General features: G+C 38.7%; 1 protein-coding gene across 2 annotated transcripts; it reads left to right on the top strand.

Moving 5' to 3' along the window:
• Nucleotides 1-209: 209 nt before the first annotated feature.
• LOC110681307 (tubby-related protein 4-like) lies at nt 210-22250 on the top strand. Of its 2 annotated transcripts, XM_021857065.1 has the most exons (11): nt 210-389; nt 495-677; nt 4976-5252; nt 5321-5607; nt 5664-5888; nt 5951-6179; nt 6241-6369; nt 6435-6571; nt 6634-9195; nt 9258-9452; nt 19799-22250. In XM_021857065.1, the coding sequence occupies exons 2-11, from the start codon at nt 657-659 to the stop codon at nt 19913-19915; spliced, it is 4179 nt and encodes a 1392-aa protein (XP_021712757.1). In that variant the 5' UTR covers nt 210-389; nt 495-656; the 3' UTR covers nt 19916-22250. The 2 variants fall into 2 exon arrangements, with proteins under 2 accessions (XP_021712757.1, XP_021712756.1); XM_021857064.1 differs by lacking the exon at nt 210-389 and having other exon boundaries at nt 543-677; nt 6271-6375.
• The last annotated feature ends 3519 nt before the right edge of the window (nt 22251-25769 follow it).

Here is a 25769-nt window from a genome sequence, read left to right as displayed (position 1 = left end):
AACGGAAGCACGATTATTCTATTTTTGCGACACCAAGGAAAAATGAGACAGTGAAAATGGGAACTCGATTGACATGGTGGCGGGGTTGTACAGGGTCAGGAAAAGCAATTATTTTTTCCATAAATTATCAAACACGACTCACTCGCTCGCGAGCGAGCTTAATTCCTTGACGGCAGTGTTAATCTGTTTTTTTTTTATCCTTTGCACTTTTTCGTCGCCTGCAGGAGGAAGGATGGAAGTTGAACCGTACGAACTACTATCAGGAAGGATGGCTAGCAACTGGCAACGTGCGAGGCATCGTTGGAGTTACCTTCACAACGTCACACTGCAAGAAGAACGTCGAATATCCCCTGAGGACAAACTACAACCTGCGAGGGCACCGCTCAGACGTAAGAACGAAATCCACGGTGGCAAGGCACCTGTCCCACCATGGAACCCCACTCAGTTAGCTAATCTAATGTATTTGCTTTTATTGCATTGACTCAACGTAACAGGTGATTCTGGTGAAATGGAACGAGCCGTACCAGAAGTTGGCAAGCTGTGATAGCTCCGGTATCATCTTCGTGTGGATAAAATACGAAGGACGATGGAGCGTGGAGCTAATAAACGACAGAAACACGCCGGTAACACATTTTTCCTGGTCACACGACGGAAGGATGGCACTAATATGCTATCAGGTGAGTGTAACGATTGAATGTTTAATGGGTACATCAATTATATCATTGGGCAATAAGGAGATATCCCTTCTTTGTTGATACAACAAAAAGGATATTTGCGCAAGATTATGAATAATGTTTTATTTATTTTATGTATGAGAAAAAGAATTAGTCTCAGAAAGACCTTCTTTAGCTTTGTCGTAACGTCAGTGATTATAAAGAAAAACCATGCGTAAAGTAACTGGATCCGATTTTTGGATTAACCAGGATCTTTTCGGAATGAAAATCACCTTGGGAATAGAGAAAAAATGCATTTGTTAAAACACTGGCTGAATACATGGCTACAAGGAATTTTGTCGATGTACAGACGTCAGTCCCTGGATGTGACCGATGTGACGTCTACTAAGTCGTTGTTGATAGCAGATGTTTTCAGACAAGCTGAAGGTACGAGAAGATGAAGAAGCGACGAGGTTTGCTAAATGTCCAACGACGTGCTTGTAAATACGGCAAAGCGCATGAGTTGAATGAAAACCTTCAGTTCGGATGAAACAGTGCTTAAGAGTGCTGACAAGGCGTCGAAACAGAAACGACGAGAAGATCGATATTCTACCGTGTTCATGATAGACAGAAAGAGCGCTTCAATTAGCGCCAGCCGCATTGTTGCACAGAATACGTGTCCCCGGATATCTGTGCCAGGTCCTGGAGACCTACTTACAGACCTTAATCTTAGCGTACGACAAGAACGAAGAGCGAATGTGAAATTGTCAGCGGATGTTCCTCAAGGATCCATTATCGGTATAACTCTTTATAACTAGACTGTTAAGATGATTATGAAACGAAGCCAAACTTTTTCAAGTGAACAGATCCAGACAACCTGATCACCGTTCTCGTTGAAAAAAATGATCGGTTGTTGAGATCAGAGCGCTATTTGCTTCTCTCTTGAAAATTCGAGGTTCGGCTTTGTTTTCTAATTATATCAAAGGTTACCGAAGGTATAGGTTGCTAAATGGCTGGGCATGGCGTACCATTGGTGCCTCGCGTACCTGCAGGAATAAAATAGACCCCTCTGTGCGGTTCTTAGCCTCCTGCCCAGCAACTCCTGTCCATACCTCCTCGCGGTACTGGTTGGGGTACGAGTAACCTTAGAGAAGATCGGGTAACTAATCCCCGGTGGGATCTTTGGTGCTGACAGGGAAGGGGGGGTTTGCTTTTGCTTTTGCTTCTGCAAACCTGGAGCGTCTGTACTCCATGTTAGGAGCGGCTCACAACAGCGTCTGTTCCCCATGTCAGGGGCGGCTGATCTTCGTCCGAGTGCCAGAGAAGGACTCTAAACTAAACTGCACACTCTGGCCTTCCGTACATTTAGGGGGAATGGTCCTCCGGAAATCTAGGGGGTTGGTGTCAGCCCCTGCAAGCCAGCCGTAAAAACATCAAGCCCACCGGTCGTCCAATCCTAGGATTCTCTGACGTAGATGGAGTTGAGTTCAGGCTGTAGAGTCGTTACGTACGGGACTAGAGTCTGGCATCCTTAAGAAAGCAAATTAAGGCCGCCAATGATGCGAGGTCGTTTCCGAGGGCATCGCGAATGCTTCCGGGAATGTTATTGGTACTTCTGTGGTGTTCATACAGAGGGCAATGACAGATTACATGTTCCGCTGAGTTGTGTACACCGCGTTGTTCACACTCTTGACGGAAGGATCTGCCATCAAAATTATAGGCAAAACGGGTATGTCCGGTCCAAAGGCGCGAAATTATTTTCTGGTCGCAGAGCAAGGAGAGCTCTTCCCAACTAGAAGTATCTCCCCATGGTCTCCCTTTACCTTCCGTAGCTGAGCCGAAGTATTTTGATGCCACTCTTGGGCCCAATAGTCTCTAACGGAATTAGCAACCCAGCGTTTTACGTCTGGGGGTGGAACGCTGTACTCATTTAATACGGCTGCAGCCACATTTCATTGAATACCACAATACCCAGAAACCCAGGTGACTCTCTCTGGAGTATGGGCTCGTATACTCTGTATCCACGGGTGGGATGGCCGGTCTGGCTGCAAGGCTGATAGAATGCTTGCGGAATCGATAAGGATGAGGATTGGAGCACTTACTGGTGAGATGGCTGCATAAAAAATGGTCGCTGCTTCAGTAGAGAAAACGGAACACTCAGCTCGGCGCCGGAGATGCCAGATAGCTTATGTTTGCGCCAAGATAGGTCCTGGTGTTGAGAATGTCGGAGAAGTGCCGTTCATCAATCAGAACGTGGGGGATTTATGATTCTGTCTGCTGTGGTGGTCTCCAGGTGTAACACGAATAGCCATATTTTTGGAGGCGGCGAAATCAGTTAGTCGTAGGTTGTTTTCGTTTGTCAGCCGGTGAGCGCCCGATAGTCAATCTGAACTGCTCTTGACCACCCTGAGCGGTCAGATCTCCTATAAAGATTTTGACGTCGTGGCTTACGCAGCTGTCGTCTACGGTGGAGCTGTCTTTATCATGCTGATAGACGGAAATAGCGCTTTAAGGTGAAGATGAATCGAAGCCAAACTTCAAATTTTCAAGAGCACGGATCTGGAGAACCAAACATCCGTTTAAGCGGAAAACTTAATCGATTGGTCACTCGCTGGTGGTGACTAATCGATTAAGTTTTCAGCTCAAACGTGTGTTCGGTTCTCCAGATTTGTGCTCTTGAAAATTTGAGGTTTGGCTTCGATTCATCTTCACCTTAAGAGGAAAATAACCATCATTGTTTTACTATTTTAAAAAACCACTTTTTCTGCTCAAAATTGAAACAGTTTCATGAGGATCTTTCAAAATTTGAAAGAAAAAACTGGTTTTTCATTTTGATGATCGTTAATGATTTAATGATTGATTCTTGAGCCTTAAATAGCGTCAGCTAAGTGGTCATTGCCGCATTGTTACACTGAAAACGCACCCTCGGCTATCTGTTAGTGCGGTCCTTGTAACGCGTGAGCGTGCGCAAAAGCGTTGCGATCAAAGGATTTCCTATTTTCGATATTCTGCTTCGTTTGCTCGCACACGCTCACGCTTCGCATGACGCGTTTACTATGGCAGCGTCCTGTGCCAGGTCCTGGAGAGTGCGAGGTCCTTCGAGAGCTAAGTCTTGGCGTACGAGACGAACGAAAAGCAAAAGTTGAAGCATAGTGGTTTCTGCGCTCGTGTACATACACGGTACATGTCACCAACACTGCTTAAAAATTGCTGGTGGAAAATATAAACATAGATCAGCTGTTCCCAGCAAAATCAAATGGCAGTATTTTAAACCAGCAAATTTGCGCATGTGTTCGTGACATCGCTCGGCGAGAGGTTACCGAGGGCAACGAACGCAGTATTGTCACTACTACATGTCAAACCTTGGCAATCCGCGAAGCAGTCATCGATAGTATTCATCGCGAATCCAAGTGGAACTCTTCAACGTTGAACAATGCGTTCTGACCGATGACAATGCGAGTTGGGATCATGTAGAGAACACGGATTGAATCCTGAGAAAATTGAGAGAAGCTTTCACTTATAGCTCTCTGTAACAATCATGATTTGCCGCTCATCATGAGAGCCTGTTTATCGTATACTGCTACAGCTCTGATGGGAGTCTTTATCGAAGAAGACGTGTGTTCCTTTCAAGTCATAGGTGCTTCAGGATGTATTGATTGCAAAGATTTGTGAAAGGACTTAGCGAAATACTCTATGGAACAAAATACTTATATGTTCATATCCAATCCTAGGTAGAAAAGAAAACAGGTGGCACGAGGAAAGCAGGGCTGAGTGATAATGCGAAACCTTTCATCGTTGCAGTAAAATTGACGAGAATTCCAGAAGGCGTCAGACCACGATCGAAATAAGCAAGGCTTATCGTCAAAAAATACGACGAGTAGGGCTAGAGTCACGTAGAACCGTAACATAGGTAACATATCCTCTGCCGGAATCGAAGGACTATCTTCGGCATCTATCCAAAAAGCAATGCGTTACCGTGTTAGGGAGTGCTTCCATCGTAATAAGCCAGTTTCACTCCGAATAGATAGCGAAGTAGACAATCAGGATGCCTGTAAACCGGAGTAGTGCGTAGCGTGTTACCCGGTTGAATTGTATCGTCGAGAGCTAGTGAACCGGAACTGTTCTGACTCCGATACTCACAGGCCACCCGCGAATAATAACGCGTAACGTTATCGGTTTTGGAAAACATCCCTTTGTCGGGGAACTTTCTGCTTGAGTGAGCTAGTTCCACCAATAAAGCAATAATTCTAAACACATTTTTTTAACATTAGCGTGATTTCCTGTTTATTGGTACTACAAAAAAACTTCATTTCTATTCCCAGGATGGTTTCGTGTTGGTTGGCTCCGTCGCTGGACAACGGTACTGGTCATCAATGCTGAACCTGGATGCTACTATCACGTGCGGAATCTGGACGCCAGACGATCAGCAGGTGTATTTTGGCACAACGCAGGGCCAGATAATTGTGATGGACGTGCACGGGGCGATGGTTTCACAGGTTCAGCTTGGTTCGGATACCGGAATCACTGCAATGGCATGGTCATGCGAAAAGTTCAAAATGGAGGAAGGTGAAGACACGGAACCAGGAGTTACAAATGCTTGTAAGTTTTGTCGAAAACATGCACTTATAAATTAGGTCATACTAATAAGATTTTATCTTTTGTTTTAGCCAAACGCTCTTTTGTGTTAGCAGTAAGCTTCCAGAATGGATACATTTACTTACTGAAGTCTTTCGATGATGTTTCGCCTTGTCACATACATACGGAAATGAACGGAAATCTAGGCTTTGTGATGGAGTGGAGTAATTCGCGTGAGTTATTGGCTGTGGCTGGTAGTGAAATAGCCGCTGAATCGGAAACGACTGAAACACCTGCAATGCCAGTGTACAATAATCTTCTGAAGTTTTACACAGAATCAGGAAATCTACTATACACAGCTAAAATACCTTGCACTACGGTATACTTGATAAATTAATCATAAAGAGTGCTAAAACTAATAAACATTTATTTTAGACTCCAGTATCTGCCCTAACGTGGGGTCACAACGACAAACGAATATTTATTGCTACGGGAACACAGGTTCACATCGCATGGGTGTCGCGAAGGGTTGCATCTTTGCAATTGTTTTGTCGACTACAAGTACAATCTTCGCTAACTTCAGAAGCCATGCTGCCCAAATTACCACTACCAGGTCGAATCAAAGCACTGATTGGCAATCTTTTCGCCCAAACCATTCGGGTTAGTTAGCTTCAACGTGAGAAATATGCTAAAAAGATTTAATCAATATTTTACTTATTTAGTGCTGTGTTCCGGATCTGAAATATTTACGAGAATTTGTGTCTCGACCACCAGTGTGTTCGACCCGGTTACATTGTACGATGATCCGACATGATGAAGACGCAAATCAAAGTTCTGGTACTTGTTACACATTGTACCTGGAATTTCTTGGAGGTTTAGTTCCGCTTCTCAAAGGCAAAAGGACGTCGAAAATCCGGCCGGAATTTGTGATATTTGATCCACAGATCGATGGTAAGTACACGTTATAAGGCGAACAGAACATGGAAGATGCGATCCCATTTTTCACTTACAGAAATATCCTCTTACGTCACCTACTCATCAGATTCAACGATCACAACTTCAAAAAGTTCATCAGCGTCCAGTCATTCGACGAGTGGGACCACCGGAAGATCAGACAGTTCGGAAAGTGATATAGAAGAAGGTTGTCGTGAGTATTATCATTCGATGTTCGAAAAAATGTATTGCTAACATTGTCTGTCATTGCAGGTTCGCCTCGATTGTCCAGAAAACGAAAAGCACGAACTAAAAAGCGACAACCGAGTAATAGCGATCGCTCTCCTAATCAAAACTCTGATTCTACTGAGAATAACGAGGAATTGGCATACCTGGATACATTACCAGAGGTTTGTTCTTATATCATATAATAGTTTAAAGTCATTCTTACATGATTTATCTTATTTTACAGCATGTCAAACTGGTGGAAGTCACGTCAAATATCTGGGGAACTAAGTTTAAAATTCACGGTTTAGCAAAAACACTTCCGGCAAATCTTGGTCAAGTTACTTATAAAACGTCTTTACTTCACCTACAACCACGCCAAATGACCTTAGTTATTACTGAACTTCGGGATGATTTCCCAACTGGGCCGGACCCGAACTTTAATCCCAACATATTTTCAGAAGATGAAGAAGAACACAATCAAACTCATTTTGGTTCTGGTGGTCGCAAACTTGTAGAAACCGCTCCTCCGATAGCCCCTATGTCACCTCGTCCAAATCGATTTCCTTCTCGACCGCGTCGTCAAACACCTTCTTCGCTGGCATCTGCCTCCAACGGTCGTCCTCCATTGCCTCATCTTGGCCCTCTAGCTCGTGCCGAATCCTATGAAGATGACACCGATGGACCAGATGGAGAACCGTCACGCACTGTTGCAAATCCTCCCCGTCAAGGAATTAGTTATTCTAGTTTAGTTAGCCAATGCAGTAGACCATCATCTGCGTCTAGTAGTCAATCACGTGTTGCCATATCTCCACTGTACTGCGAAGGTTCCGTTCCAACGCTACAGTCACCGAAGAATGCTGTAGCTCCTAGTGATATTATTTTTGATAGACCACCAGCCGGACAAACTACCCTTATGAGTTATTCAAGTAATACGGATTACGTTAACAATGTTGTTCAGGTGAAAAACGCCATTATGTCCTCGGATCATAGTCGTACCAACAATCAGTCTCACGTCAACCCGGTACCATTAAATCTAAATCTCAATTTGGAACGGATAGAAGCCAAAGCTAACAATAGTAGTAGTAGAGACTCGTCACATTCCACGGGTAGTGGTAGTAAGCATGGAACTCCGAAGAAGCAAAATTTAAAATACATCGACGAAGAAACTCCATCTACCTCTGCTACGCCAGTTGTTCCAGAGCCTAGCACCAGTGGAACTAGCAACTGCAGCAGTAACCCATCTGGTGCTATCATGAAACGCACTCCGACCGTAATTTCAATGACTCCTGTTGTGGCGAGTGGTATTCCAGAGTCTATCACACGTAGCTGTAGTGTAGGCTATCTAGATAATATGGAAATTGTCCCTAGTGATGCTGTACTTACGATGATGCGTAAAGAAACTCCTTATAAACGGTTAGTTTTGGTTGATAAGAAGCGGCAGAAAAAGTACCGTCGTAATTTTGATGATATGAAGAAAGCAAAACTGCGCCAAGGTTGCAAATCTAAAAGTTTAGACTCGTGTGACATACTGCAGGATTCGCCCAATTTGAACCGAGACCTGATAAATCTTTTCCGGCAGATGCCCAAAGTGAACGAGCTTTCAGAGAATGAAACTGAATACTCTTCGTCGGATCAGACCGATCGAATGCGTCCGAATGCGCCAACTGGATCATCCTCCGCAGCATCAACAAAACGAAGACCATCAATGAAATTTCCAGGAGTAACAGGCCCTATTCTACCTATTTCCAAAACACCTATTCTCAATCGGAAGGAGAAGCCAAAATCTTGTTCTATATGTAAAACGATTTCTCCGACTGTTAACTCCACAGAAACAGTATGTGTGAAGTGCCGAAAGAATGGAGGAACTTCCAATGGAGTAGACAAAGAAAATAATAGTATAGAAGACCACCAAAACCACATTTACGTAGATATAATAAGCGCGAAACCTCCACAAGCTCCCCCCAAAGCCAAGCGATCAATACTTGAGCAATACATTAGTTCAGTTTATAGTAATAACGGAGAATTGGTACTTAAGGATACCTCTAGTGGAACCAGTGGAACGAAAACTACTAACGACAAGAAAAACAACAATAGTAATGGAGATACTAATGGATCGTGTAGCACGCCGAAGTCCAAAATTAGGAAAAATTTCGAGATAGTTACAAGCTTTACCGACAGTCCTCTATTTAGTCGAAGACATCGTTCCTTGAATAGAACCGACTCGTCAAAATTGCAGAGTGAAAGCAGCACTCCAGTAATGGCTCGCAAGTCCGAAACAAGTAAAAGTGAAAACGGCGAAAGTCGAAAAAGCAGACGAAAAGACGAATCACCTCGGCGACATCGTCGCAACGATAGTTGTCCTGGTCCAAGTATAGAAAACAACAATGGCGAGGGACCATCCCTTCAACCAGTGGAAATTACTCCCGTTGAGCAGAAAGCTTCGGTTTCGCTTCACACGCAAGCTTTGACCACCCTTGAAAACATCATCAGCCGGCTGAGGGATCTTGACGAAGGCCGTCTAACGCCACCCTCATCTCCGTCGAATTCTCGTTTGCCACGCAGTTCACCGGCTTCACCTGCTCCGAGTAAAAAGAGCAAACGTCACCAAAGTGCTTCGCCTATTCGTCATATATTGAATTCACCGCTACTGAATCGGAGGCAGCGGAAGAAGCAGCATACGGAAAGCTCTGACGATGAAAATCAATTGTTGACCCAGACAGACGACAGTAGCGGAGGAAGTGGGAGTAACAACAACAAGCAGTATCGTGACTTGGAAACGTTTCAAAAGGCTCAACTCCGACAAAAGGTGAGAATTAGTCTATCAAAAATGGTTGAAAAACTTATTTCCGTTATTATATTGTTTTGTAGCTAAAACGTGGTAAAATTGAGCCAAATGGAATTACGAGTTCCTTTCAGCCGCAGGCTCCAGTGAGACGAGAATTCGTTATGCACAATAAGGCTCCCATGTGGAATGAAAACAGCCAAGTGTATCAACTGGACTTCGGTGGACGAGTGACCCAGGAGTCGGCTAAGAATTTCCAGATAGAATTCCGTGGCAAACAGGTAAGCAAGAGGGATACCATCTGATCAGTAGAGAAAATCAGGACATTTCATGTATTTTCGAAAAGATGTGCAAACAATTTAAGCTAAAAAAAGCTGAAATCAGGACATGTCCTGCTAAATCAGGACGGATTCCCTATCTGTAAGTAAGTTATTTATACTGGAAACATGGGGATGTCCATAGTCCATTTTACGAAACGACAACACTGATGATATTGCTGTTACTTTCAAACGCTACGACACCGCCTTCTGTCAAAATGTCATTCATAAAATTAGCGATCAGTTAAACCAGTTAAACAGCTCGTAAAATGGATTATTATATACACTGGAAAAAATCCACACGTCAAGGTCGTGTGTTTTACTTACATATTTGCGCAATAAGAAAACCACATGACTCGAGTTTGGTAGCCATATGAATTTCGTCATTCACGGTATCAACATAAGATTGTCGTGTGAATCAAAACATGAATGTCTAAAGTTTTTGTAATGAAAACTGACTGCTTTACTTATTGAATACGAATGTAGGGGCTTAAGATAGCCATGTGTGACAGAACATGAAATTCGTGAGATTGAAAGAAGAAATTTGGTACACGCAAACAAATATACCGAATCCATGGTAGAATTAAGAACTGCACCAACTATTTTCAACCGACTACAAAAATCTGTTAAGTTTATTATAATCTGGTGAAAATCACTGAGCAGTGCAGTAAATTTGACTATGTCCATAGTAGCATCCACTACAAAGCATTGTATTTCAATCCGTGACACTCACCGTACAACACAGTGTGGTCAAAAGTATGATGCTAAACTTCTCAAATCAAGAATGTTCCTAGTCAAAAATACTACAACTCTGGTTAAATCAACAAAAGAAATTTTCTTGTGTAGTGATGTTGACTATGTTTTGGTAGAGTTAACAGATGAATGCAGTCGGTTGAAAATCGTTGGTGCAGTTCTTAATTTTACCATGGATTCAATAGTTTCCACAATAAAATTCATTTCAGTATAGTAGAACCCTTGCTCCCCAAAATATGGATTCGGGGCACCTCTTGTCGTCGCAAGGTAAAAGCACCGGTTTGGCCAGCCTAAGAGAAAATGTCAATACAAATGAAATGGGAAGCCGTATTTATACTACAAATATGTCAAATGCAAGCTTTTAATCCATTATATGTGTATAAAATATCAAAACTGAGATAAAACCATTTTTTTTTTATTGAAAATGCCGTTGGTCAATATAGGCCAACGGAACCAGTTTCGGCCAGAGATTTATCTTCGGTTCCTAAATTAGCCAATCGTTTTGTTTTTATGAGAGGGGCCAAATTAGGAGTGCCCTGGCCAAATTAGGAGTGCCCTGGCCAAATTAGATGTATGGGAGCTAAAATTCTGAACACAAAAGGTTTCATGTTGATTAGCTATGTAAAACGGTGTATAATCCCCTATGGCTACAAACCGGTGCTTCTACCCTACTTTTTTTTTACAACCAAGTGAGCCAGCAACAAGCGGAGCGACACAAATCCATAATTTGGGAAGCCCGAGATTAGCATATTCCATTCTATTCAAAGCTGAAATCTAGGAAAATTTGTGGACGTCATTTTTGCATAATCCTTATTCTCATTATATAGAATAATCCAATTTTAGAGACACACCAAAATGAACTGAATTTTACTCACTTTCCATTAATGCTTGAGATGATCGATTATAGAACTAGGGATTATGCATACGATATTACTCCAGATGGGCCTTCCTTAGCCGAGTGGTTAGAGTCCGCGGCTGCAAAGCAAAGCCATGCTGAAGGTGTCTGGGTTCGATTCCCGGTCGGTCCAGGATCTTTTCGTAATGGAAATTTCATTGACTTACTTGGGCATAGAGTATCATCGTACTTGCTACACGATATTCGAATACGAATATGGCAACTTTGGCAAAGAAAGCTCTCAATTAATAACTGTGGAAGTGATCATTGAACACTAAGCTGAGAAGCAGGCTCTGTCCCAATGAGGACGTAATGCCAAGAAGAAGAAGATTTCTCCAGAAGAGTCCAGTCTACAGATTCCTCCAATAATCATTCCAAGGAATCTATTATGGATTTTCCTAGGGATTCCTCCTAAGATTCCTGCATTTTTGCTCCGATAATTTTTTTTCCGAATTTCTGCAAGAAATCTCGCAAGGATAACTCTATAATTTCCAGTTGCAATTTTCTAACGAATCCACCAGGAATCCTTCTAGCGATTCAACTAGAAAATGCTCTGTAGATTCCTCGTTGAAGAATTCATCCACATGCTCCTAAAAGGATTGCTTTATGAATACGAATTCCTCCAAACATTGCTGAATTTATGAAGGAATTAATCATTTATTTCATAGAGGAATCTTCAGAATGTTTTTAGGAGTTCTCCAAAGATACGACCTTCAGGAATTTTTATAAGAATTTAAGAAAAAAAAATACTTGTATCCGCCCAGCAAATAGAAAATCCTAAAGGGTGCTATTTATACAATTTTTGACGGTATTTCGTCCAATGGAATCGTATAGATGTTTAGTTTTGCGATGATCAGTGGATTTTTTGGAAAATTCCACCGGTTCGGAGTTGTATCACTGAGTCACATCGGGTAAACATGACTCCATCTTCCTTTTTCGTCAACATTTACCCAACTGTTTGCTATAAATCTGACTCCAACTCAACTTGTTTTTAAAAACACTTATATTATTTACCAGAATACCGGATTATTTGATTCCTTCTATATTATTCCAGGCAGCCAATCCTTCAAGAAATTTCTCCTTCTAGAAATTCCTCCAGGGTTTCCTTCAACAATAAAAAAGGAAAAATTCCTTAAAAGATTTACCCCTTTTTCCCACAGATTTGTTCGACAATTTATTTGCTAAACAACGTTTTTGAAATAAGCGCTTGAACCAATTTTGTTGCAAATATGCAAAATTATTCCAAATCATTGTGAAAAAAAAAATCATTGTAAATCAATAGTTAGTTTCTTGTTTTTCAATAGTATGTAACCTAAGGTGATTTCAATACTTTATGAGACAAATGAGCATATAAAAATATACCAATGATAATCGAGATATTCGTACCAATTCGGTTTGGGTAGTCGAAAATCGGTGGATCATCTGTGCTACCATGAACAAAAAAGAAGGGTTAACCATAAAATTCCTCTGTGATCTCTTCAGGATTCTTGCTGATAGTTGAATTTGAGGCAAGTATGCCACCTTAAGCTTTTGTGTTATCTTACTTTGTTCAAAGCTTATCAAATCCACCAATTTAGTATCATGATCTTAGTTTCACATCTTCTCATAACACTGTGTCATTGAAAATGAAAAGAAATTTTGAAAGTTTTAGTTTAAAGCTTCTCGAATATCTTCCAAAATAACGTTTTTTTATCACTATGGGGCAAGACGACCACCGAATCAATATTAAGTTAAGGCTAAGTAGTCCATCATTCGTTTCGGCAGCCATGTTGACAATGCAGCTCGCAAATTCAATTTAATAAAACTCAGTCCTCATGCTTCGTATTGGTCCGGCACAGGGCTGGAAATCGTCAATGTAAATAGAAAACGTCGTGCGACTTTTACATAGATACACTGAACGAAATCTCCCGCCACGAATTGAATGATTTTTGCCTCATCCGAGCCCCATACCTATTTTCAGACACATTCCGGATGATTTTCATCTTCGTTGAAATCATCTGTTTACATATCGCACCGAATGAAAATCATCCAATCTTGGAATGATTTCCATCCCTCTAGAAACTGGATAAATTTGAATGATCATCATTCATAGATGTAAACAAACCCCATTGCATACTGTTTAATAATTACGAGATAGAATAAAATTATATATAGTTTATTTCTTACACGTTTCAGCGTGGAGTTTTATTAGAATAAGTGATGGTAAATAATGTTTAGTCTTGACTGCCGGAAAAGATGCCAGCCTACCGCAAACATGCTGAGTGTTGTTTATTCTCCAAAATCCTTGAGCTTGAGTGGCTGAACTACGGCATCGGCATTTAAACGAGCCTTTAAGAGTAACAAAATGCTAAATAACGGTACAAATAATGATTATTCCACCATAATATGCAATTACCTGCAAAATTTACGAAGAAGTTCTGACTGAGCACGCTGCTGGCGCCATACTTAAATTAAGACTGTCAACAAGGATGATTTTCTATCTAGGATCATTAAAGTTTTGTATGATATGTGAGACTATAATTGAATGATTTTCGATTCAGGGCATGGAAGAAATTACAATCCGTCAAAAGTCGGATGTTATTCATTTCTACTAGTATAACTCAACTACCTGCTTAACTTCATACGGAAATAGATAAGAAATCATCTTAGAATCGGATGATTTTCGTTCAATTGACGATGGATGCATCATATTGTTCCATTTTCATTCAAAATAAAGAATATGAAGATTGGTAGCCATGTGAATTACAAATCATTCATTACACGGCAGAAGCTTTCGTTCAGTGTAGGTACTTCCTTCACTGTCATCGGACGGCGAAACAGTGACAGAGACTTTTTTTCAAACTCTCTTTATTTTTTCCGTTTTTACGACTTGTGACGGAATCGTAAACTTGATATTTTTAGTTCATTATCTGGTATGACTGTTATTTATTTTGTTGGAATCATGGAAGGATATCGATTTAACTCATCAAACACGTTTACTTCCCCACATTCTCCAAAATGAGATAGAAATTTCAATAGCAAAACAATGTTAAAATTGCTCTCGTGAGAGCTCCGTAATAAGCCATTTTATGAGACGTTTCGAATCATATGGTTTCCGTTTGTTTACCAGCTTTGAAAGTTTCTGGCGGGCCGATTTATTTACGTTTCTTCTAGCGCTACATTTGGAAGGAGCTTATTCAACAATGGGGCTGGTGGCAGTGTAACAAAGCTTTTAATTTTCGCATGTAAAATTGAAATCAGCAGGCAGAGAAGATATTTTTCATTTACAGGTAACATAATACATGTAAACCGAGTGGAACCATGTGCTGGAAGAGACGGGGACGTCATCGCCAACAAAAATGTGACCAGCGCCATTCAGATATCAGGCTAGTTTTTTGAACAACAACAATGAGCGGCCCGCCAGAAAACGTCATTCGAACGTCTCGTAAAATGGCTTATTGCGACGTGACGAAGTGAGCACATGAAATATACACTCAAAATAATTCAAACGTCAATACTACATAAAATATCACGTAAGCACCTAGAACTGTTCATTCGCTCGAATTCATCTGTCGAAGGTAACAATTAACGGACAATCGATGAATATGAAATGAAACGTAGCATTCACGCAGCCACCCCGTAACAGGTGAAATCACGTACCTACCCAAATTCATTCTGACAGCTACATTTCGAGTTCATTTGGTGATGTGCCTGCGTCGCGTGAAACGAGCGGCATCATTAAAACATTCTAAGATGGAGGTGTGTTCAGAATCGAATTTAGAATTTGTAGATTAAATACACAAAGCATCATCATGCATTTGCCACCGCAAGGATTCTATAACGTGACTTTACTAAACTCAATCTAAAACGTAAGTAGGTTAATATTCTTGTAAAATAATTGACTTGAATTATTTTATTTTTCCAGTGCTAGTCGTCTTTTTGAATGTTATTGAAGTCAATGGCCAACCGCTCTAGCTTACTTTTATACGAACTCGCCTGCCGACATACCGCATAAACAAGAACTATATCAATACAGTTTCCCGAAAGGTCCACAACCATTTGTAACAATATCTGAATGATTTTGGTTTCAATAAAAAATAACAATATATCCACCATACCCGAAACGTTTTTAACAATTCGACAAACGGAAAATAGGAAAATCACAATTTGGGGAATAGGCGGTTAAGTTATGTAACCATTTGAAAACGTCGATTTTCTCGAACAAAATTTCTCATCAACAGTTTTCCAAAAGATAGATATTCTGTCCATTTTCCGGCAAAATCAATGTAAGCCAAACAGTGTTGATACATGTGAACCATATGTTTCTAAAGGAAATAAATAACGTATGCATAATTATTGGATTACGGTGCTTTATCTATCCTAGCAAGCACTAGAATAATTCCTGAGGCTCTTTCTTGAGGAATTTGAGAAGAAATTCTTGAAGAATCAGATGAATAGTCACGTTTACATAAGTTACATAAGTACTTTTCGATTGCAATTTTTCTGTACTTTCAAATAATCACATACAAAATTATTGTTTTCCTCTATTTCGATTCCTTTTTCAAAATCTGTAATTCTTTAAAAAATCATAACTTTTTTGTCCATAATTCTTCCATTTTGAAACATTGTGCAATAAATCACATAAGGCGGCATCCACAAGTTACGTAACGCTCAAGGGGGATGGAGGGGAGTAGGCTCAAGTGTTACGGCTCATACGCAAATTAAAAAAAATCATATAAAAAGCGTAACGGGGGGGGGGGGGGCAAAAATTTCCAATTTTAGCGTTACGTAATTAATGGACGCCGCCTAAGTTGTCCCCTAAAACATATCCAAAGATAAAAAAAAAATAAAAACTGCGTTTCTGGAGAAAATCGATTTTAAAATTTTGTTTTTGAAATATAAAATAATCTGTAACTTTTTTTACCGTGCATATTTTTCTCCATATATTCCTAAGCAATACCTACAACTTTGTAGAAGATCTCAAATCGATCGGACAAACCGTTTTCGAGTTACAGTTTTTCAAAGATTTGCCATGCATTTTCCGATACGCTCTTCTCAAAAATAAGGCGATGTTCAAAATGGCGGTCTGAAAGTGCATAATGGCATTTTTGGTCATAAAAAATCTGTATGCTAATTTTCAGGCGATTCAAAAAATACAAAAATAATCGGGTTTGCGAAACGGCGTGGAACCGCTCAATTAATATCTTAATTTTGCATTTTTTAAAGACTCGAATTAAAATAGAAAACCAGACCCGCTACCAGCCCTGTGATGATTCAATTAAAGTTAAATATCACCTCAAGGATATTCCTTCATTCTTTTTGAAACTCACAGAATATCGCCTTCCAATGCAATCATTTAATTAATCAATTCCCTTAAGGCCCAAACGCAATGATAGCGGAACGGCAACGGAAAGCGGAACCGGTTCGCCAGCATGAACTACAACAAGTTTGTCGACTCAGTGTTGATTCAATTTAATTCGTTGTCAGCTCAGTCGATATGGTGTGATTCATGCTGGCGAACCGGTTCCGCATTCCGTTGCCGTTCCGCTATCATTGCGTTTGGGCCTTTAAGGTGAAGATAAATCGAAGCCAAACCTCAAATTTTCAAGAGCACAAATCTAATGTAATAAAGTTGATCATTGTTAGTAACTGTCAAAGTTTTGATAGAACACTTAGCTGAGAAGCGAGAAGAATTATATAGCTCTGCTTTGTCATACAAAGTAGAGAGCAATTCTCGCTGAAACCAGGCCGCCATCGGCACCCATCGTTAGAATTCCAATTTTATGTCACTGATCGCTAGTTTTCGATAAAACTTAAGGGTGGTCCTTTCTGTTTTCTCAAATTGGTGGACCCCTCGTACGCCAGCTAGCTAAACAGTTTGCGAAAAAGCCCATTTTTCGATAAATCTTGGGTATTTCTTCACGGGATATGTCTCATATTTCACTTGGAACACATAGCAAATTTAGTGACATCGTATAGAGAAAGGATATAGCTTTCATTTAAACTCAAAAAAGTTTTGGCGGCCATTTTGAATTTGGCCGCCATCTTGAACTTTGTTAGAAAAATCGATTTTTCATCATTAGCGCACCGCTAGTTTTGAATTCTGAGATCACCATCAGAAAGTTGAGAAAAAAATGCGTAAGATAGGCTACAGAAACTAGGTGAGCAATGGTATTTACCCTATCAAATGAACGATTTTCGAAATCTCGATTACTTTTTCAAATCGACGTAAGTAACTTTTATACAGTTTTGAGAAAATTAATTAGGAAAAATCACAATCTATCTTCTAAAACTGTTTTAAAATGAATCACCTTTTTAACATTTTTTTGCCGTGTACTTCGCTCAAATTTTGCATACACTCAGCTCACGTTCAAAAACTAGGTAGTTTCTATTATTTCCCACAAAGATAATTATAAGAAAATGATAAGCCGTTTCATTCAGTTACTTTCGACGTTTTTCTACCAGTGTAAAATCGGCTCAAGTAGTGTTTTGTTTTGATTCGTGGTTAAGTCACTTTGTCTCTCCATACAGCGGGGCGGCGAAAGTAGTGGTTAGGTTGCGAAAGTTGAAAATGTTACTTTCGTCGTTTTGTAAATCCGAAAATTAAACGTTCTAAAAGTGAAAAGTTGAGTTGGTCCAGAGCGGTACGTGTAGAATTCCGCCTGCTTAACACGTAGGATCGATAAAGTAAGTTTGTATACTTTTTTGACTTGAGTCTGTATGAATAAGTTTTCGAGAAATCATGTTATACGATTTTGACGTATATGGCGAGTGCAATCAATATAAACATCTTTTTTTGTACTACAAAGAAACAAGTTTTCAACCTTTGGTGTTTTATTTGAGTCGAGTGAAGAATAGGAATATTATTTTGAGTGAAACAATCTGGCGGCCATCTTGGATTAGACGCCATCTTGATTTTAGGTAGAAGAATGAATTTTTCACCTTGATAGCACTCAGCATGTTGAAATTAGAGGTTATTAATAAAAAAAGGTTACGTATACTCTTCTTCTTTTCATTATTAATTTTCCTGACGTTACGTCCCTACTGGAACCGAGCCAGATTCTCAGCTTTATTTGTCATAAATCCAGGTTATTAAACAGGAATTTTCTTTTATAATGCGATTTCTGACAACAGAATAATTCTTCGACATATCTTTAAATTCAGTAATAATGAATTAATAAATTCAATAAATGGAAACCGTCCAAAAACATTGATTGTATTAAACAAATATTTTTTTTATCATATGCATTGTTGTTCATTGAATGAAGTTTATAGATTGCGCGTCGGGACATTAGTAAGCCTTGTGGTAATATCTGTAGTTTTAACGTAAAACATTGACAAAAGTGCATTAATTCAGAATGGAAATCTTAAATTTTGAAGCAAAAACAACATCCTTGATTTTCTGAGCCATGAAGTATCGTTTTAAGTACCACCCAACATGCATGTGAAATATAGCGAGATTGAAAGATGAGAAGCAGGTTTTGTTCTAATGTGGACGTAATGCCGAAACGCAGGTGTATTATTTCGAGGTTGTAAAATCTGGCGGCCATCTTGGATTTCGACGCCATCTTGGCTTTTAGCAGTTGAATGATTTCTTACCATCTCAGTGCTCATCATGTTAAATTATGAGGCCTTCGTTAAAAAAAACAATCAAATTCTATTTTTCTTATCTTATCTCAGCTGTTCAACTGATTGTTCATTTCTATCAATGGTTTTAGACCAAATGAATGAAAGAAACAATGCTATTTTACAACTCGAAGATATGCAGAAGAATCATTCAGGTAGCAAATAAGCGTTAAAATCCTATTTGATAATTTGTTTTTTAAAACTAGTTAAGCTGAAGGGCTGGCTCTGTTCCAGTAGGGACGTAACATCAGGAAAAAGAAGAACAAGAAGAAGAATAAGTGTAACGGTAGCATTAAAATTCAACATGTTGAGTGCTATCAAGGTGAAAACTCATTCTACTACTTGAAAACAAGATGGCGTCAAAATCCAAGATGGCCGCCAGATTTTTTCACTCAAAATAATACTCCTATTCTTCATCTGTCTCAAATAATTCACCAACGATTGAAAACTTGTTTCTTTGTAGTACAAAAAAATGATGTTTGCATTGATTGCACTCGCCATATACGTCAAAATAGTAGAACATGATTTAGAAAATCGTTCATATCATAGGGTAAATACCATTGCTCACCTAGTTTCTGTAGCCTATCTTACGCAATTTTTCCTCAGCTTTCTGATGGTGATCTCAGAATTCAAAACTAGCGGTGCGCTAATGGTGAAAAAACGATTTTTCTAACAAAATTCAAGATGGAGGCCAAATTCAAAATGGCCGCCAAATTTTTTTCGAGTTTAAATGAAAGCTATATCCTTTCTCTATACGATGCCACTAAGTTTGTTATGTGTTCCAAGCGAAATATGAGACATATCACGTGAAGAAATACCCTATATTTATAAAAAAAATGGGCTTTTTCGCAAACTGTTTAGCTGGCTGGCGTACGAGGGGTCCACCAATTTGAGAAAACAGAAAGGACCACCCTTAAGTTTTATCGAAAACTAGCGATCAGTGACATAAAATTGGAATTCTAACGATGGGTGCCGATGGCGGCCTGGTTTCAGCGAGAATTGCTCTAGAGCCATCCTATTGCATATTATCTATTAAAACTTATTTTTTAATCCTCAGGTCATGCAGTTCGGTCGGATTGACGGTAATGCGTACACGTTGGATTTCCAATATCCCTTTTCGGCACTGCAAGCTTTCGCCGTCGCTCTAGCGAACGTTACTCAGCGGTTAAAGTGAAGTTGTTTCACTGATATGCTACCTAAAGTTTCATTCATGAAGTGACGAAAAACAAAAAATCATTTACATATCACAACAAATAAAACAGCATACGGCCAGCATCGTACGTTTAGTGCCGCTATCTGAGAAACTCTCTGTTATAGCACTGCTTTTCAAATTATTATCTAGGTGCATATTATCAATAGCGGAATGGTTGTTGGGTACTGTTGCTAGCAGCTATGATGTATGAGTGTTGATCGTTGTGTGAGGCAGCTTAGTAATCAATGTAATTCGCAAAACATACAGAAGAGCAATTCTCGTTCAGTAAAAGTACAGCTGCTAATATAAATTTGATGCCAACTGCTTTCGTAACATTGGTTTCAAATGACTCACAAATATTAAAACGCTGAAATGTTGGAGTTGCGTACATTAAAAAAATCATAGCTTTTCACATATCATCAGTGTAGTTATTCATTGTAAAAAATATTATCTAATTATTGCAGCATTTGAACGTAGGTGTTATAATCCATGCCCTTTAGAATCTAAGCCAATTAGAGTTATTCAAGCATGGCCTATAGATTAAAATAGTGAATGAATGAAATGAGGTGCAGATGTAAATACTTGAATCGCCAAATTAGTCGGACAGAAACAAACTAGTCGTAGCTGTCATGCTGCTGCCAAGCAGCCGTAATTCATGTGCAATATGAAGAAAATAAATTGTAGCTTAAGTTTCTCAACTATAATACTACCGAAGAAGTGTGTTTTATATGCTAACAAGCGCTTATCTATCATACTTGTGAAGCTGATTGTTTAAACTGTTTAAAATATGTTCGACTTTTCATCTAGTCTAATTATTTGCTTATGCCATTGCAATTGTAAACTGTTTCTAGTCATTTTTGTCACGTTACCTCTTCGTATATAGACACGTTCCTCTAGTTATACTATACAAGTTTTCAACTACGTTAAGGATTTTGTTTTCCTTTGATTTTTCTACAGTGAGCATTTTTCTGAAACACCAGATCTGTTTGTAGCAACCAAGTTTTTGAGAAACAATCCCTTGTTTCTCGCAAAAACTAATCGTTGACTTTTGATCTCATATTTGTTTAATAATTCTAGCAGAATAGCAATAACTTGGAACCTGTATCAACCAGTTTTTGAAGATTCCTTCAACTAGGCACAATAGTCACCCTATTACGGGTCATCCACTATTATGGGCCATTTCCATTTGAATTGCATGTGCAACAGAGTGACTAATAATAGCGACTAGGTGGCCCATAGTAGTGTGAGCAAGTGTATCATTTAGCGACATTTCCCGGTTTGAAAACATCTCAGAAACGTATGTTCCAAATATTTTTGAGAAAGTACTGTCAGTAACGGTGATGTTCGAATATTGACTATCATATTTAAAACAATACTTTTAATTTCGATCTGGTTTCAACGAAATATTCTCATTGAAGCTCCACAGCTTGGGTTATAATTGAACTTTGTTACCGTTCAAAGACACATGTAGCAGGCTTTTGTAATATTGCTAGTCACCAACCACTAAACTATAAATAAACCATAGATAATGTTAAAGCTTAGGAACAAAATCCATCCAGAGCTGGGAAACTTGAGTAATGACACATTCAACAAACATAGTTTGCCAATAGGAGAAACCGAAATAAAATAAAATTGCTTACACAACAGCTCTTACGTCCGTTTTAACCAAAATCGTACACCCTTAATAAGACATTTTTTGCGAATAACCGAACAGCTAGTATACTCATAAACAAAACAATTAAATAGCTAGAAACAAACACACTTGCGCAGGTAGATTGACAAAATGTGAACCGTAGTGAAGTTTTGTGCGAAATCTTTTTGTACAGATCTTTTTTACTGAGCTGAGAACAAGAAAACGAAACGAATTGAAACTAATGCCGATAACGAACGAATGTGCTGGAATTTTTTACGTGCGTTCGTATTTTGTATAACCATTGTTGCAAAACACGCCAAACGATTTGCTTCATTTGGTGAATGCAAAACTCTACGTTTTGTAATGTAACACTTTTGCCAGAAATCTTTTTTATCGCGTTTTTTTTTTTTTTGCAACATCCAGGAAAACTAAATAAAATTGTGAAACAAAAAAAAAACACACCTGAAGCTAGAGAATGTTTAGAAAATGAACAACAGTTTCGTATAATAAAAGCAAACGTTGATTGAGAAAAATCCAAATAAACCAAAATCAAATCATACCCGCGCTCTAGTTAAAAACAATGAAAACAAATCTCCCATTTATGAGAAAAATAAATGAACTTTGTGTAATTCATTGAAAGCAGCCACGAAATAAACATTGAATGTTCCGAAACGAATAAAATAAGCGATGTGGGTTTTAGATTTATTATAAAATTGTAAATTGTGAAAATTCCAAACGAAACATAGGCTTAAGCATCACATTGAAAGAGTCTTACCCTTTATAACTCCTTTGATTCGTCAAAATACATAAAAAACAAACTTTTCAAGAAAAAAAAAATAAGAAAATTAGAAGGTTTGACATCGATGCATCGTCACCTTAATGCGCAGAGAAAAGCGCGTTCGTTTAAGAGGTTTTCATCTTTTTCTTAGTTATGTTCCATTCTTAATATTTCTGATTTGGGACAATTGGAAAACCTTAAGGTGAAGATTAATCGAAGCCAAACCTCAAATTTTCAAGAGCACGAATCTGGAGAACCGAAAACCCGATTGGGCTGAAAGCTTAATCGATTGGTCACCACCAGCTAGTGACCAATCGATTATGTTTTTAGCTCAAATTGATGATTGGTTCTCCAAATTTGTGCTCTTGAAAATTTGGGGTGTGGCTTCGATTCATCTTCACCTTAATTTTGACAAACTAATAAGGAACCTTTTTCTCTGGGCTTTAAATTACATTTTCCAGGGAGACATGTTTTTAGATATTTGATCGCTGTATTTTGTAGTGTTGATTAGAGGTTGCATGAACTTCATGAATAAGATTTTTTGGATATTTTAATCTAGTGATCCTATTCAAACTATAATGGACCAATGCACGAGTTCACTAATTTGACGTTTGAGCGGTGCCGAATTCACTTGTTGTCATGAGCTGTGATGTTAAAGTCACCAAAATAGCTTTGGTGAGCGAATTTGACGGATAGCGCCGACAATTTTTGTCGCATAGGATTCATCGAATGTAGCGCGGTTGTTGCACCATGGCCAGATTCATTTCCCGAGCGCGTGCACGGAAAGAAATAACAATTGTGATTTAAAAAAACAGTAGCGGAAAAACAACTGATGATCATTGTCGTTCTACTATTATCAAACATTTTAATAAAAATAAAATGCTTTTAGAAGTGCGCAGCAATGCTAAATCGGTCTGATGTATTCTGCTCAGTTCATATGTATTTTCCACACGTTCTCCTATAATTGTTTTTAATCCACTTCGATACCGTCAATCCGCCCCCAAACTGGATGGCGTACACTCAGCTCAAGGTGATTATAAAACGAAGCCAAACAAGGGCACAAGACTGGAGAATCTGACAACAGTTTGCGTTGAAAACCAATCAATCTGCTTGCTTGCTGGTGGTGACTAATGGGATAAATTTTCAACGGTGAGAGCTGTTTGGTTCTCAAGTCTTGTGCTTTTGAAAATTTGAGGTGTGGCTTTGTTCTATAATCACCTTAACGCAATTTATTATTAAGTATTGAGTTGTAAATATTAGTATATATTAGTTGTGTTGCTAGAGGACATCTTGAAAATTCACTGAGATTCTTTCAGAAACCCTTCTGAAATTATTATATGTAGTTATTTCTTTGATCGCTCTGATTTTTCCAATAACCTCCTTGGGACTTCCTATTGGACTATCCCAGAAACCCATCTTGGGTTATTATGGAAATCCTTTCAGGATTCTGCTGTAAAATTCTGGAATTCTGCCGTAAAATTCTGGAATTCTGCCGAAAATGATTTAATGATTGCTTTCCAGTGTAATGGAATCTATTTTTAAAATCTGGGTTCGGGGATTCTCACAAAATTTCTCGGGATTTCTTCTGGAAATCCAATCGAAATTATTATATAAATTCTGATATTTTCCTCGTAATTCTTCAGTATTTCTTCCGTGAAACTCTTTGAAAGTTCTTCAAAATCCCTTTGAGATTCTTTCCGAAAAATGTCTTAGATTATACCTATTATTCTAGAATACTCTCGGAAAGACGCCTGAGACTATAATCAAAAAAATCTATTATTTCACTTCACTTTCTTCCGTGCAAATTCTTAGGATTCTTTCGGAAATTCCTCTGGAATTCTTTTGTAAATCCCAATGGAATTCTCCCAGAAATCCCTGTGGAATACTTCCGAAAATCCTGCTAAGAATCTTCCAGATGACGGGGATTTTTTTAAATCTTTATTTATGGAAATCATCCGAAAATTCCTCTGTAATTGTTTGTAAATCCTCTTTATATCCTTACAGAAATCCTTCTTATATTCTTACAGATTTATTGCTATTGATTTTATTGTTTCTGCCTGAGATAATTTTGTATATCCAGAATTATTCCGAAAATTCCTTCGTGGTTCTTTAGATTTTTTTTCTAAGATTTTTTGAGAAAAAAAAACTCTGTGATTCTTCTGGAAATTCATAAGGAAGTGTTTTTGATTTTTTTCGTGATTTATCATTGATTTTCCTTGAAAATTTTCTTAAATCCTTGGCAGAATTTTCTGAAAATCCATCTTAACTTCAAATGGAAATCGTCCAAGAAAACTACCGGACAGTCACTGTACCTATGAGATTCTTTGATTACTGATTTCTTTTTCTGAGCATCTTTTGAAAGTGACTTTTAAATGGTTCTGGAAATTCCATTTGAAATTATTCCGTAAATCTTTCTGGATCTCTTCTGGACATCGTAATTATTCTGGAAAATATTCATGAAATCGTCTGGATGTCTGTGACTTTTCATTGAATCTTCAGGGGTTCTTGCGAAATAACTTCTGGGATTCTTTTGGATATCACTGTAAAAAAACATTCAAAATCCATTCGAAATTCTCCTGAGATTGTTTCAGGAATTTACGAGAATCCTTAAAATAATTCCTTTAGAAATCTCACTGATAATATTTTAGTGATTTCTCTGTGGTTCTTCTGTAAATCGACCTGGGATTCTTCCGGAAATCCTCCTTTAATTCCAAAGCAATTTCCAGAACAATTTTCAGAAGGATATTTTAAGAATCCTGTATATTTTTCCCTAAGAATCTCAATGTATTTAAACAAAATACCAGGACAATTTACGGTTCAATCCCACAAAAACTTCCGGTGGAATTCTTGAATGCTTATCATTCAAGCAGAATTCCAGTCGTATTTCCGGATGAATTTCGGCAGGTTTTACGGAAGAATCCCAGCAGAATTTCTTGAAAAATTCCAGTGAAATTTCTGGAAGAATCTTTGAAAGATGTTTTGAAGTCCTCCAGCAGGATAACAGAAAGAAATCTGGGGTATTGTAGAAGAATTTCCGAAAGAATCCTAGAGAGATAGTCGAAATAATACCAGTTTTCTTGAAAAATTCAGGAAACTCCCAGAGTCTAGAGGTAATTCGGGAAGAATTTCTGCAAGAATCCCTAACAGAAGGATTTGAAGGATCCGCAGAAAGATTTTCGAAAGTATCCCAGAAGGCTTCCCGAAAGAATGCTAGAAAGATATCTGGAAGATTTTCTACAGGATTTTTGGAAGAGTCCCAGACAAATTTCAAGAATATGGACGTAAAAATCTCAGTGGCATTTCTAGAATAATTTCAGAAAGATTTTCGGAAGCATCCTCGAAAGTATTCTAAAGGGGTTCCGAAAGCATCTCAGGTGATTTCCGGAAGAATACCAGAGGTATTCTCATAATAATCCCAGAAGTAT

This window comes from Aedes aegypti, unplaced genomic scaffold (genome assembly GCF_002204515.2).
Source record: "Aedes aegypti strain LVP_AGWG unplaced genomic scaffold, AaegL5.0 Primary Assembly AGWG_AaegL5_hic_scaff_695_PBJ_arrow, whole genome shotgun sequence".
Classification (NCBI taxonomy): domain Eukaryota; kingdom Metazoa; phylum Arthropoda; class Insecta; order Diptera; family Culicidae; genus Aedes; species Aedes aegypti.
Note: the sequence above shows the minus strand (reverse complement) of the source record. Positions and strands in the feature narration are given on the sequence as shown.

What these genes read in the sequence shown, in the direction of transcription:
- LOC110681307 (XM_021857065.1), top strand. Translation starts at nt 657, where the DNA reads ATGGCACTAATATGCTATCAG. An exon ending in TTTTCGCCCAAACCATTCGG is followed by an intron (nt 5,889 to 5,950) that starts GTTAGTTAGCTT and finishes TTACTTATTTAG; the next exon opens with TGCTGTGTTCCGGATCTGAA. An exon ending in ATTTGATCCACAGATCGATG is followed by an intron (nt 6,180 to 6,240) that starts GTAAGTACACGT and finishes TTTCACTTACAG; the next exon opens with AAATATCCTCTTACGTCACC.